A 12,484-nucleotide genomic window follows, 5' to 3' on the forward strand; every position below is an offset into this window, starting at 1 on the left:
CAAAGCTGCAGATTACGATCTATAAAATAGGATATGAAATCTCGCTACCTGAAGAGCCACCTTTCTCTACACTGTACTTCTGCACTGAAATAAATTGAGGCAATGAACTTATGTCCTTCATAACAAGAGAAGGAGTTTCTGGCTGCTACTCAGTCTGGAATACAAACTCTCACACTTCTCTACTCTCTAGCTGGTTAGCAGTGACTAAAGCTTTAACAGAGATGAGGCCTCAACCATCCCATACACATAACAGTAGATACTGCCCTGAAACCTCAACTAAACAGATGAGTACTACTGAGTGAGGGAAGAATATTTTTCTTCTATGGCAGAGCGGAGAGGTGGAGTAAATATCCAGCAAAATCTATTTTGAAAGGGAAACACAAGACTGAGATTTTGACACATGAGTATTCCACAAAGCTTTTGCTATAGAAACTCATTAAGTATGAGGGCACCTTAAAAACCATGTACTCCCTCATGAGCCCCTAAATTAAGATCAAAGGACCACGCTCAGTCACGGTCCAGAGAGAGCATAAAGTTGCATTGCCTAACATCTACATTAGCAAACAGGATAGGATCTGTTCAGCAAAAGCACTGGTGCTAAGGAGCTGGCATCCATAGCATGCACATTTCAGGGTTTTACTCTGGACTGTCTCTACCCTGGTCACTTGACTGAACTCACAAGGGACACTAGTGCAATTCAGGGGTGCTTCTGGACACATCTTCTTGCTTGGCATCATCCAAAACAAAACCAATTAATTTATCAACACTGTTCCAAAGAAGAATGAATAAGAAAATACAATTTGCTTCCCAAATTACCATTAACACGAAAGACAACAAAAGCCAATCCATGTATTATCTCGTAGTCATACTATTAGTGAATACTTCATTTTAGTAAGTGCAACAGCATAGAATAAAAGAAAGTGAAATATTAAGGCCATTAGGCTGTCAGGGTTGTTGCAGAATCTAATACAACTTTTTTTTTTTCAAATATCATCCTGTTCTTTCCATTTAGCTGAACAATAGCCTGGCCTACAAAATTCAGAAACTATTCCACTATCGAAAAGAAGAGCTAGCAGTGTCTCCTTTGATTAATTTCTTTTTTGGTCCAAGGAGTGGCAAGTTCACTGACTTTGATAAAAACCTCTCCAGACTTACATCAACATCCGAACAGAGTATCGGGACTCAAGTCATCCTCTGTTATCTACTACTACGAAATGGATATTGCATGTAACTCATTTTAAAAGAATGCTTAACTTCTGTAGCATGAAATGTTCCTCGTTATGATTTCTAGAAGATGGAGGTCAGTACAGCTGGAGTGAAAAGGACTTATTTTCAGTTAAATCACTTCAAAGGGCAATAGTGGTGCATTACCAGTGGGACTTTAACAAAAGTTTTCCTCTTTGCTATTGTCACAATCCGCTGCCTTAAGAAAAAGAACACCTGCAATAAAATGAAGTCTGTCTAACACAATATAAAAAGTGTGGAGACTTGTTAAAGATGGAAGATTGAGACCTAACCTGAAATATTGTGGCAGAAATGGCGAAGATATAAACCACAACTGAAATGGGATTTTATGCAATATCTGAAGCAAGGATAAATCTTTTACAAAGCCATAAAAAAGCAATTGAGAAACAAGCTTAATTTTAATAGCTCACAAAAGGGCACTGTTGTTGAGGAAAGGGTGGACTGTTAACAGCCTACAAACACCAGAAAGGATATTACGGAAGGCAACAAACAAAGCAAAAGTCGCTTCTTACATACCAGCCTTTCTACCTTTGTTGTGAAGGCAGGCGCTGAGCCCGCACAGAGGTGCATACACCTGCCCCACTCATGGCCGAGCAGAGGGAAAGGGGGCTTCCCACACAGCCCCCATACCCACAACCATGCATGACTGAGCAGAGGGGAAGGAGGCTTCTCACACAGCCACCATGCCCATGACCACGCATGGCCGAGCAGAGGGGAAGGAGGCTTCCCACACGGCTCCCATGTCCATGCCCAGCTGGCAAAGCAGAGCCCTGTGTGGAGTGGGCAGCTGTCAGGAAAGAAAACCTGGAATGATGGCTCAAAAGCCATTAACCAGTGCCCTGAGCATGGCTGGTTGATATCTTCTGCTGCTAAAGTTGTTTGCATTCAAAGCTTACTCTTGTGAAAGGCTCGCTCAGAGCTATATGTGATATTCAGCCTTATAGGCAAAAAGGAGGTGAGGAAAGAGAAGAAAGGTGTAAGAAGAAGGTCACTTTACAAATCCCTCAAACCATTTGTATTCATCCTTTGTCTACCACCTATTCGTTCTTTCAGTAACTGAAATAAATAAACCTATTTCTCAGGTTCAAACCTCATCAGTTGTGTGGTGCAGTGACAAAATGTGCTTTTATTACCGTGCAGTGTGGGACTAGTATTGGGTGCAACATCCCAGCTGCTTCACAGAAAATGAGACTATGCAGAGAGCCCCCTGCTAGTCTGTGGGGTGAGGAAGATGTTGGTGGCAGTGCTGGCAGCTGGCTCCCTCAAGGAGAAGATCTATCAAGTGTTGCTTAGAAGCAACCTCTGTAGACCTCTAGGGAAAAAGAGCATGGACAGAAAGGAATGAGAAGGAAAAGCCACTTTATGAATCTCCCAATCCCCCTGGGACTAAGAAGAGATACACAGAGAGCTGCTACTATGTCCCTGAAGTACTATAAGTACAACAAGGCTACTACCAGCCCAAATCACTGTGTGCCATGCATATACCAAATTCTTTGGCTAACGATGTGCTCCTGTGGTTATGTGTGAGCAGAACTAAACCTGCATTTTGTTCATGCAAATCAAAAAGTAACACAGGAAAATTGGAGACAGTGAGTGATGAGGCAAGTCCACACCATTTCTGGCTCCAGGGATAAAGAAATCCTCATTATACAACTAAACTCTACATAAAAGCCATGCAGATGTCTTGATAAATTTTTGTCTGTGTTGTGCTAGTGATCCTTTCTGCCAATGCTGCTGCATTCATGAAAAAAAGGAAAGCAGAAGAAATTGTGGAGGAATGATGGAGCTAACAATCTGTTTAATTCATGTGCCTGGTCAATTTCTGCCTTCCTGAAAGTATTATGTTGTAATTTTATAAAGTATTATGTTTTAATTTATTATAATCCTCAATGAATTAGGCCAATGATCTAAATATCATTTGCAAAAATTCCAGTTGATAGCTTCAGTTAGCAGACACACTGAAAATTAATATGAGAAAACCCACATTTTTAAAAACAGCGTAATTTACAGCTTGATCAATTTAGAGAAATTCAGCGGTCACACATTACTTTTTCAGGTTTAGCACTCCTGTGGCAAAATATTGAGAGCAGACCAAGGAGTGGAATACGTCAGCCTCTGTACTTTTCTCCACTCAAACATTTACTTACTTTCATTTTGATGGTAATAATAATAACCAATCTTGCTGTGACAGCCTGCTCCATCTTACCCATAGGAGAGATTTGCTTTACAGTGCTAACACATACATGGCACTTTTCAGCTACATATCTCAAGGCTTTTTAAGGCTGGGGAAGTTGAAGATCAGTGATATCAAACAACACATTGAAAAACTGAGTTAGACAGCTATGAGCAGTGGCGAAGTTCCCTATCTTGCTTGTTAATAAGTATTGTTAGCTATTTTTAATTAGAGTTTATTGGCTTGTAATTCTTACAAGATAAGATTAATGACACCAATACTTTGCTATGTGACAAATTTACATCCATGTTTAATTTTTAATATTACGAAGTACAATGTACATTCTTTTTATTATTATATATCAATTCAGCTGTGTACACTGAAGCATGAAGTATGTGCCAGATGCTGCACAGCAGTTTTCACCTCTGTGTTTAAAGGCACATACAGCCCTGGGTGAGCAGCAGGGCTTGATCTTGCTGATACAGAGCTCTGACAGAGCTGAGAAAAGCGCCCATCTACTGGGAAAAAAGACGTTAGTTCCTACGGGCAGAGGAGGGCAGAGAGCAGGAAAAAAAGACTGGAATCAGCCTGTCTGGTAGACCAGGAGCCAGACTGATGATCTCTGACAGTAAAACTGAATCACTATGCAAAATTCAGAAGAAAATTCTGCTCACAGTGGACACCTTGGAAGACTTCTAACACACAGAGCGCTGAGGTTTGAACTCTGTCAGATGGAGACAGGTGGGAAAGGATGGAGCTGCTACAAATGGAAGAAGAAAGGAAACTCACTGTCATTCTTGCAAAAAGGAGAAACTTTTTTTGCTCATTAGAATCCTGTATATGTCTGAGATGTGTATTTATGTATGTATCTGTGTGTACAAATATAGAAAAAAACCCACTGTAAATGTTAATGCATATGAAAAAGCCTGAGAAAACAGAAATCAGGAGTAGCAACATGCTCTTTCATAAAGAAGTAAACACAAAGGTCTTAGGCAAATGCAATTACAGTTAGCTTGTATTTTTCAGTTTGTGTTGGCAAGCTCTGCACGAAGATCATTATAGAGACACATTTAAACTCATTTCCCAGTAAAAATCTGCCCAAGAGACACAGGAACCAATGAGGAACCAAAATACTGGAGAAGCATGTTGCCTTAGTGTAGCAGTTTTTTAGATGTAGTCTTTTTAAGTAGCACAGAGGTTGATCTGATCACCCTGATATTCCTTCTAGCTCTTTCTGAGCTAGCACATTATGGGTTTGAAAGATTCAATACAAGATGATACACAGTTCACCCACTCATAAGATATTTTTATCTCAAAATCTGCCTATAGGTGTGCAAACAGTATAATGAGAAATAAATTAGCTCATCTGTGTAGATCTGTGCCTTATTTTTTGGCCAGATTCTCAGCCTCACTTAAACACAGCAAGACGGGCTGAGTACACACTGGACAGGAATAAACTTTGCAGGAAAGGGCATGGGGGTTCTGATGGACAAGGGTACCATTAGCCAGTCATGTACTCTCATGGCAAAGAAAGTCAACAGCCTCTTGGGCTGCATTGCCAGCAGGTGGAGGTAGGTGATCCTTCCCCTCTGCTCAGGTCTGGGGAAACACATCTGGAGTGCTGTGTCCAGTGCTGGGCTGCCCAGCACAACAGAGACATGGGCATACTGGGCCTGGTCCAGAGAAGGGCCACAAAGGTGATTGGTGGTTTGATATGAGGAGAAGTTGAGAGAGCTGGGACTGTCCAGCCTAAGAAAAGGCTCAGGCAAATCTTAGTAATAGTTGTATAAATGCCTGATGGGATGGTGTCGGGAAGAGGGTATCTGACTCCTCCTGGAGATGTACAATGGCATAAAGGGGTTGTGTGATCTCCATTCTTGGAAGTGTTAAAAATTTGACTGGATAAGTGATCTAAACTAAGCTTGCCTCCTTGAGCAGGGGGAGCATCCACATGACCTTCTGAAGTAACTTCTAACCCGAATTATTCTGTTACTCCGTCTGTAGAACAGAGCTGTTCATGTCAGTATTTCACAGTCTGAATTTCAACACCAGGTCCAAAATCTGTGTAAAAACAAATCTCAGAGCTCTAAGACTCCAGTCTTATTTTCTGGTACCTTATTTGCTCTGCAGTGTTTAGTATGTGCTGACAATGACAAGCCTGGCAGAAAAAAAAATGGGAGACTATAACTGTTATCTTCCAACTTCAGCATTTCATGCTTTTGAAAGCTTCCTTACAGAATTTTAAATGTCCTTTTGATATAGATTAACAGCAAAAAAACCCTAAAAAACCACAAAAAAACCTCTGAAAGGTGAAAAGCACTAAAGTATTTACAGTTAACAAAACTATCTATCATAATCTAAATGATGCTTATACTATACTTTTCAGCTTAATTGTAAAATCTTTTTGGAGAATTGACTTCATTATATATTTGAACACATTTCTGAGCACTGGGTAAACGATAAGTAATGGCAGTGAGGTCAAATATGGCTGGGCAAATGACAGTCTGCTTCTCTAGTAATAAGTGTTATCACTGTCTGAAGAAGTAAAAAGGAACAAATACAATAGTTGAACAAATAATATATGTTTTCACTGAAATCTTCAAAATTCTTTTCTGCATTATTCTTCAAATCTGGCCACAATTTAATCATTTTTTACACTTCACTCTTGCTCGAAAGTTAGCAAACAAAGAAATAACAAAAGAAATCTATGACGTATATTGACTGAAGGTTAACTATTCCAAGTAATTATTGCAAGTAAAACTTAGAAGAAAGTGATATGACATTTTCTTAAATGTGTGTGTTTTGCTATATATTTTTAGTCCTCTTCCCTAAGGAAATCACATTTGTGCTACTGTGTGTCTGTCAATTTTCCAGTAAAATATTTTTTAACATATTGGGCAAAGTCAGCTATATTTAAAATGAAGACAACACCTCTAAGACATCATCTAAGACATCTAGGACATCTAAGACATTATGTCTGTACAGTCCTTATTAATACTGGCTGCTGGGTGGAGAACAAAGATCCAGATGTTTTTGCTGCCAAAGGGATGAGAAGCACTCAGACACTACTCCTCTCATCTGACAGCTATTAATCAGCACATGGGTACCTGGTCAATCAACTTACGCATTTTTCTTGATTAGCCATAGTAAGTTCTATTTCTTGCTAACTCAGTACATTTTGGGGAAGAAGATTTTTATGGTGCTGGTAGTAGTGGTGGTCTAAGAGAAAAACAAACCCCATGGAAACCAAGGAGGTATCAGTCCTCACTTCTTAGTGTCTTAGTAATTCTGAACACTGCTTTGTTCTGCTATATAAAGATTCTAGATTGCTTCAGAATGTACTGATACAAATTAAGCAATGAATAAATATCAATGAGAATAAAATAACATGAGAAGAAAAATAAAGACAAAGAAATAATATTTTTGTTAAACTGGGAAGCCTGATGAGGTTTCATAAACTCAGCTTAAACAGGTATCTGGTATTAAGTTTGTTTGGGCTTTCTCAGTAATAAGCAAAAGACTTATCTCTTTTGTAGGCACATTTATTTTAAAACATTTGTTCTGTATTTCAAATAGAATTTCAGTAAATATATATTAAGATTAAAGTAATAATTTTCTCATTTTGGTAGATACAGCCTTTATCCTTAGGCTGACTTGACTTCTGATTTTCAGTGCATAAACCAGAAATGCAAATGGATATACTATTTTTCAATGCAGGAAGAAAAAGAAAATGAGAAGAAGGAAAACTTGTAGTGAAAAGTGAGAAACACATGGGCCTGATTCTTGCTGTGCCATATGCAGTAAATGACTATTTTGGCCTGGACTGTCCAGATGCTGTATTGCTTGCTGCCAGTATTAGCAGATTAGTTTGTAGGAAATGGAAATCATGACATTACTATGTGTTTCGAGTATTCACTGCATCTTAAGCAGGAAGTTACTTGTATTGAATTGAGGATAGCACTTTAGAAACACAACTTGGAAAGAAGAGACACACACATCTCTCTCTCACTGACTTTCATCCTTTGATTCAAACAGAATATTTTTGTGTTTTTAAAAGACCACCTGCTGAAAGCATCATGGTTCATAGAGAAAAGGGTTGATGATAAATAAGGACATAACAGTCCTTGACAGAAGAATATGAATCACTAGAAATACATTCTGCTATATAAGCTATATCTTTTATATAGTACTGCAAAGATGTCATTTTATCTTTCCATGTCTTTATTTTAGCTCCCTTTTTCTATCTTGACCTGGTAAGCAGGAAAGGTAATGGTAAAAACAATCCAATTTCATGCATGTAGGAAAATGGTTCTTTGTCTCTGTTTCTAGTTATGCAATACAAATAAATACTGTCAAAGGCTTTTGGTTTTTTATTAAAAACAAGTGGCATATTTTTATTATGGCACTGTATGAACAGATGAAACAAAGGGCCAGGTAAGTAAACAGGGAGACAACTGGATTTAGTGAGATCACTTATGAGGTTCTAGAAAACATTCTCTTAAGCATGAAGAGTGTTCAGAGTAAATGTGCTTTCTCCAAAATGGAAACACACTTTTTGGAAGTTCTGGGCAAAACTGACAAAAAACAGATCTTCATAGAATCACAGAATCACAGAATGGTTTGGGTTGGAAGGGACCTTAAAGATCATGTAGATCCAACCTCCCTGCCATGGCACGGATACATAAACCATGGGAAGGAACATCTCCCATCTTCATTTTACTGCTTTTGCTGCTCCTCTGCAGCACTGAAACACACTGTTTGGGGGTTATTTCCTGGGGGTGAGCAGTGGTCATGTCAGGCATTGAATTCACTTGTGTTGAGGACTGTGGAGCTGCCCAAAGCACCAATACTCCCAACGCTGCCCTGAAAGGTCACAATAAGGGAGCAATCTATGCCCAGAGCCACAACACCCCCAGCCATACACCAGGCCTATGCTAGTAAACTAAAATGAGTCAGGACCTGCTTTCCCTCCCCAAAGGTGAATCATGAGCACCACTTAAATTGGGCAAGTAAAGAAAATACTTAGAAGCCCTAATCCGTACATAATCATTCTTGGGCACTTCTGTGGTTTCTAAAACAACATTAACCCTTGCAGCTTTGCTGTTGCATGGGCCTCCGTCCCCTACCTTCACTGAGACAGCAGACTGAAGGACCTCGCCAGCACGCTGTCCATCAGACATTGGCGTGCCGTCCCCAGTCTTATCTCTAGCAAGCCTGGTTTTATCCCCTTCCCCCTTCAAATCTACTTTAAGCCATGCCAATTGGCACTAATGCAGAAACCAAGCAAAACGTTTCCAATCACCCAAAAATATCTCCAGTTGCTACTGTAAGGTCTTATGTGGGTAAGCATGACCAAAGAAGGGTAGTATGGCTTTATTAAGAAAACCATCACAGTCTTGTAAGTCTTGTAAGTAACATAAAAACCAGAAAGCAAGATCATATGATGAAAAACGCACATTCTGGGTTGTGAATAGAGGGAGTCTGGATTTCAGACACAAAAAGTCATTGGGTTCCAGGAGAGAAATATTCCCTAAATACAAGTCTCAGGTATGGAGTGTAGGGGCAACTTCTACACACACCAAAGCACATGAACAGGAGAACATAAATTAGAAAAACTAATGAACTAAGAAAAATACAAAAGACAAAAGGTAATAGAAAATGGTAAGATTGAAGTTGGGCAAGAAGTGAGGAAAAGGCAAGGCGCTGATTTTCTCAGCTGAGCAGCTGGGAGAGGACAGTGAGCAGAAGACAGCAGGTCAGATAAGTAGGCACGAGGTATGGGCAGGGGAGCAGCGCATGAGCTCACTTTTTGAATGCAGTCAGCAAAAAATTCTCCAGTCTTTGCTACTTGAGGTCCACACTCATGAGAAGTGTGAATGTGCAAACGTTTGGGCAGTCACTTGAGAAAAAGCCCACAAGCTCAAAAGCCAGTTTCTCTTCCTTCATTATCACAGATTTAAGGGCAAAGCACTTTGAGTTACGGTCTCATTACTGAGATTTAATTACTTTTCCTAAATGTTCTGCAGAACATTTACTTGTACATTGCAAAGTATTACAGTATAGTCACAACTTAGGCTCTCAATTACAGGAAAACTAGGCAGGAAAGAAGCGGATTTAATTAGAGTCAGTGAAGCTTAATCAATTCCACTGTGTATGCAGGGAAGGGAACACCAACTTTTAGTCCATTTGTGAAGCCACCTTACCTGTCTGCTATAGGTTATTAAAACCTTCATGTAAATGCAAAAAGTCAACGGCTGATACATTAAAATGGCTGGCTGATATTGTGCATTTTCTGCATTGGGCTAGACTCTTTTTGCTTCAATTCCATTTTTGCCAGACTAAACATTTTTGTGTCTGAGACTGTTTCTGACTGCTCATCCTAAAGCAGCACTGCAAAGTGTTTTCATTTCGGAACTCCAAACCAGCACCGCAGGCCTACTTGTAGGTCACCCTGTCTAGGAAGACCAGAACCTTCACAGTAGACAGTAAAGCTACAGCTCTTCCACATACATCGTCCGGCTATAATACCATTACTGTTTGCACAGTGACCTTCCTTTGGAAGGATGGAGAGGTTCTCCAGGCATTTTGGGGAAAAAGAGAATTCACATAATCTGGAAAAATTACAGAAATATTCTGAAATATATGAATCCCAATTTAATTAGTTCAAGTGTAAATATGTGTATGTATTTTTATATATATATGCACAGTTACTAGTGAGAAAAACCCCCCCACATGCTCAAAAACCAATTTACCTCCCTTCATTAGCATAGACATAAGGGCAAAGGCTTTACACTTAGGTGTAAATAAACAGCAGCACAAGTATAAGTACATAAGAGCTCATTTCCTGGGTAAAATTCATCCCACCCAGAATTGGAAAGTAGCCAGAAAAAATCACTTCCTAAAAGTGCTTGTATGACTGGGTATGATACAGGTATGTTGCAAGTTATGTGTTAACTCCTACCCTTCACTCTCCCTTTGCAGTTAATGAAAGAGGACTCAATTAGCTTTTCGGCTTGCCCTGTAGAGGTGCCAGCCAAATTCACAACTTCTGGTTCAGTCTGTTGAGACCAAGCACTGCATTTTTATGACTTTCCATGCCTGCATTAAGTACATATGTTAGGCATGCAAAAAATACACCTGCATGAAGTCAGAGAAGGTCAGAACTTAATCACATTAAAATCAATATCCAATTCAATTCTGCATGATCTGTAAAAGAGCACAAGTAATGCTCCTAAAAAGGAACTGACTATGCAGGTGCTAGTCCGGAAGGAAAATGAGTAGCAGCTCCTGGAAGCAAATGAAACGTACACGTGAGATCAGTGAGATCCAAATGTGTACTGGATGACTTCATTTTGCTTTGAAACTGAGTGGATACTCAGTAGATACACCTACGCAGGATGGTGGGTGTACTTCAAGACTTATGGTAATATAGCGTACCTTTTCTAAGTCACAATCGCATGCCATGTAAAAGCCATCAGGTATATACAGATATTTTTCTAAATATATTTTAAAAGACTCTGAAATGGGTGTTTTGTTTTACTACAACATAGGCTGAACTGCGGGAGGATTTCATTATAAGCTATAGAAAGCATGTGTTAAAACATAATGTCATTCAGAATTAAAAAAATGGCCAAATGAATATCTATAGCAATATGGTATCATCTGTTCTTCTCTTGGCAACAGTCATAGAAAAAGTCCTTGTTAAATCAGCCACACTATTGATTCTGTTTCCCTCTTTATTTTTTGTCAGTGAAAGCAAAATTAATGTATATATATCTATGAGTACTATTTTATGCAGTTCTGTATCGAAAATGACATTTCTTATTTCTTTGACTTCAGTGGCAGCTGCATCATAAACGTTGTTTGCAACAAAATCTTCACAATTCTCTAATGTGCTAGCAGAGAAGCAGAGCGGTGGCGGGGGATCTACCACCAGCAGATGGCATTAATTCCCTGCCTTTCCTGCAGCTGCAGCAGGTGCTGAACGGTGCACTTGCACCACATCAGCATAGGATGTGGGATCATGCGAGAAACAGATAGTTAACCCTAAGCTATTTTCCCGTCATTTGACAAAATGCTCCTTTCAAAGCATTATTTTATTTTTTCCATTATTTAAGAAAGAGTGCATACATAAGCACTAGATAGAGGTTGATTTGCCACAGCAGGATTTTATATTCACTTTACACACTGGGACAGGTACTATCCAGTGCAAGCCGGTCTGTCTGGCCCAGTATTTTCTTTATGTAATAGCACCTTTCCATTAATAACTGATGGAGGAACCTAACCTTCCTTCCCAGTTCAACAGCACCTTTATTTTACCGTTCTCCATGTCCATAAATGCTCTGCTAAGGTAGTAAAACTATCAGCTTAAATATGAGTAATAGTAACTTTATATGGTGAATAGGAAGTTAATACTGGATTCAAATAAAGGTTGTTTTTTTTTCCTCAGACAAAACTGAGCTTTACTGCCATGAAGGTATGGACTGAGGGCACCTTGGTAATTAAGCTACACCACGTTGTTCCGCCAGCCCTGAAAGAGCCTGATGCAAGCTGCATCAGGCACAGAGATGCTGGGATGCAGGACCAAATGTGCAGCTTCCCTGCACCCTTTGCCCACAGACCTGCTGAGTGGAGAAGGGGGGACTCACTGCCCTAAAGTGCTGGCTGTTATGCCAGGAATTTTATAGGAAAAGAAAATGCAGCAGGCAAGTGAACATACAAATATAGGCCCATGAAGAAAATAAAAAAGAAAGACCAAGCAATCTCATTTCCATTGACAAAATAAAGGTAATGCAATGCACAATGGTATCACATCTGGAGTTTCAGTAATGTGCTTACAGTGACATTAAAAGCAGGTATTACCTGTTCTAAGAGATTCTGAAGCCTCTCTATTTCACAGTCTATTACAAATTTCTTTTCTTGCCTTCGGTCCAGGTCTTCTAAAAGCCGCCTGTAGCTGGCATCATTAAAATTCTCCACACAGATGGCACTGACTTGCCAGCTATTTTGTCCTGCTTTTTCCATAATAGCTTGAAGTATTGAATAACCTAAAAGAAAAGGATACAA

At 39.5% G+C, this 12,484-nt stretch overlaps 1 protein-coding gene across 1 annotated transcript in view; it reads right to left on the minus strand.

The window, feature by feature from the left end:
- The window catches only part of LOC104537161 (glutamate receptor 4-like), a 42,658-nt gene that overhangs the window by 8,063 nt on the left and 22,111 nt on the right, over positions 1 to 12,484 (minus strand). The window contains exon 3 of the mRNA XM_010179966.1: positions 12,281 to 12,465. Within this exon, the coding sequence (XP_010178268.1) occupies positions 12,281 to 12,465 (185 nt within the window). The remainder of the gene's footprint in view (positions 1 to 12,280; positions 12,466 to 12,484) is intronic.

Source organism: Mesitornis unicolor, unplaced genomic scaffold, assembly GCF_000695765.1.
Source record: "Mesitornis unicolor isolate BGI_N332 unplaced genomic scaffold, ASM69576v1 scaffold10652, whole genome shotgun sequence".
NCBI classification, from domain to species: Eukaryota; Metazoa; Chordata; class Aves; order Mesitornithiformes; family Mesitornithidae; genus Mesitornis; species Mesitornis unicolor.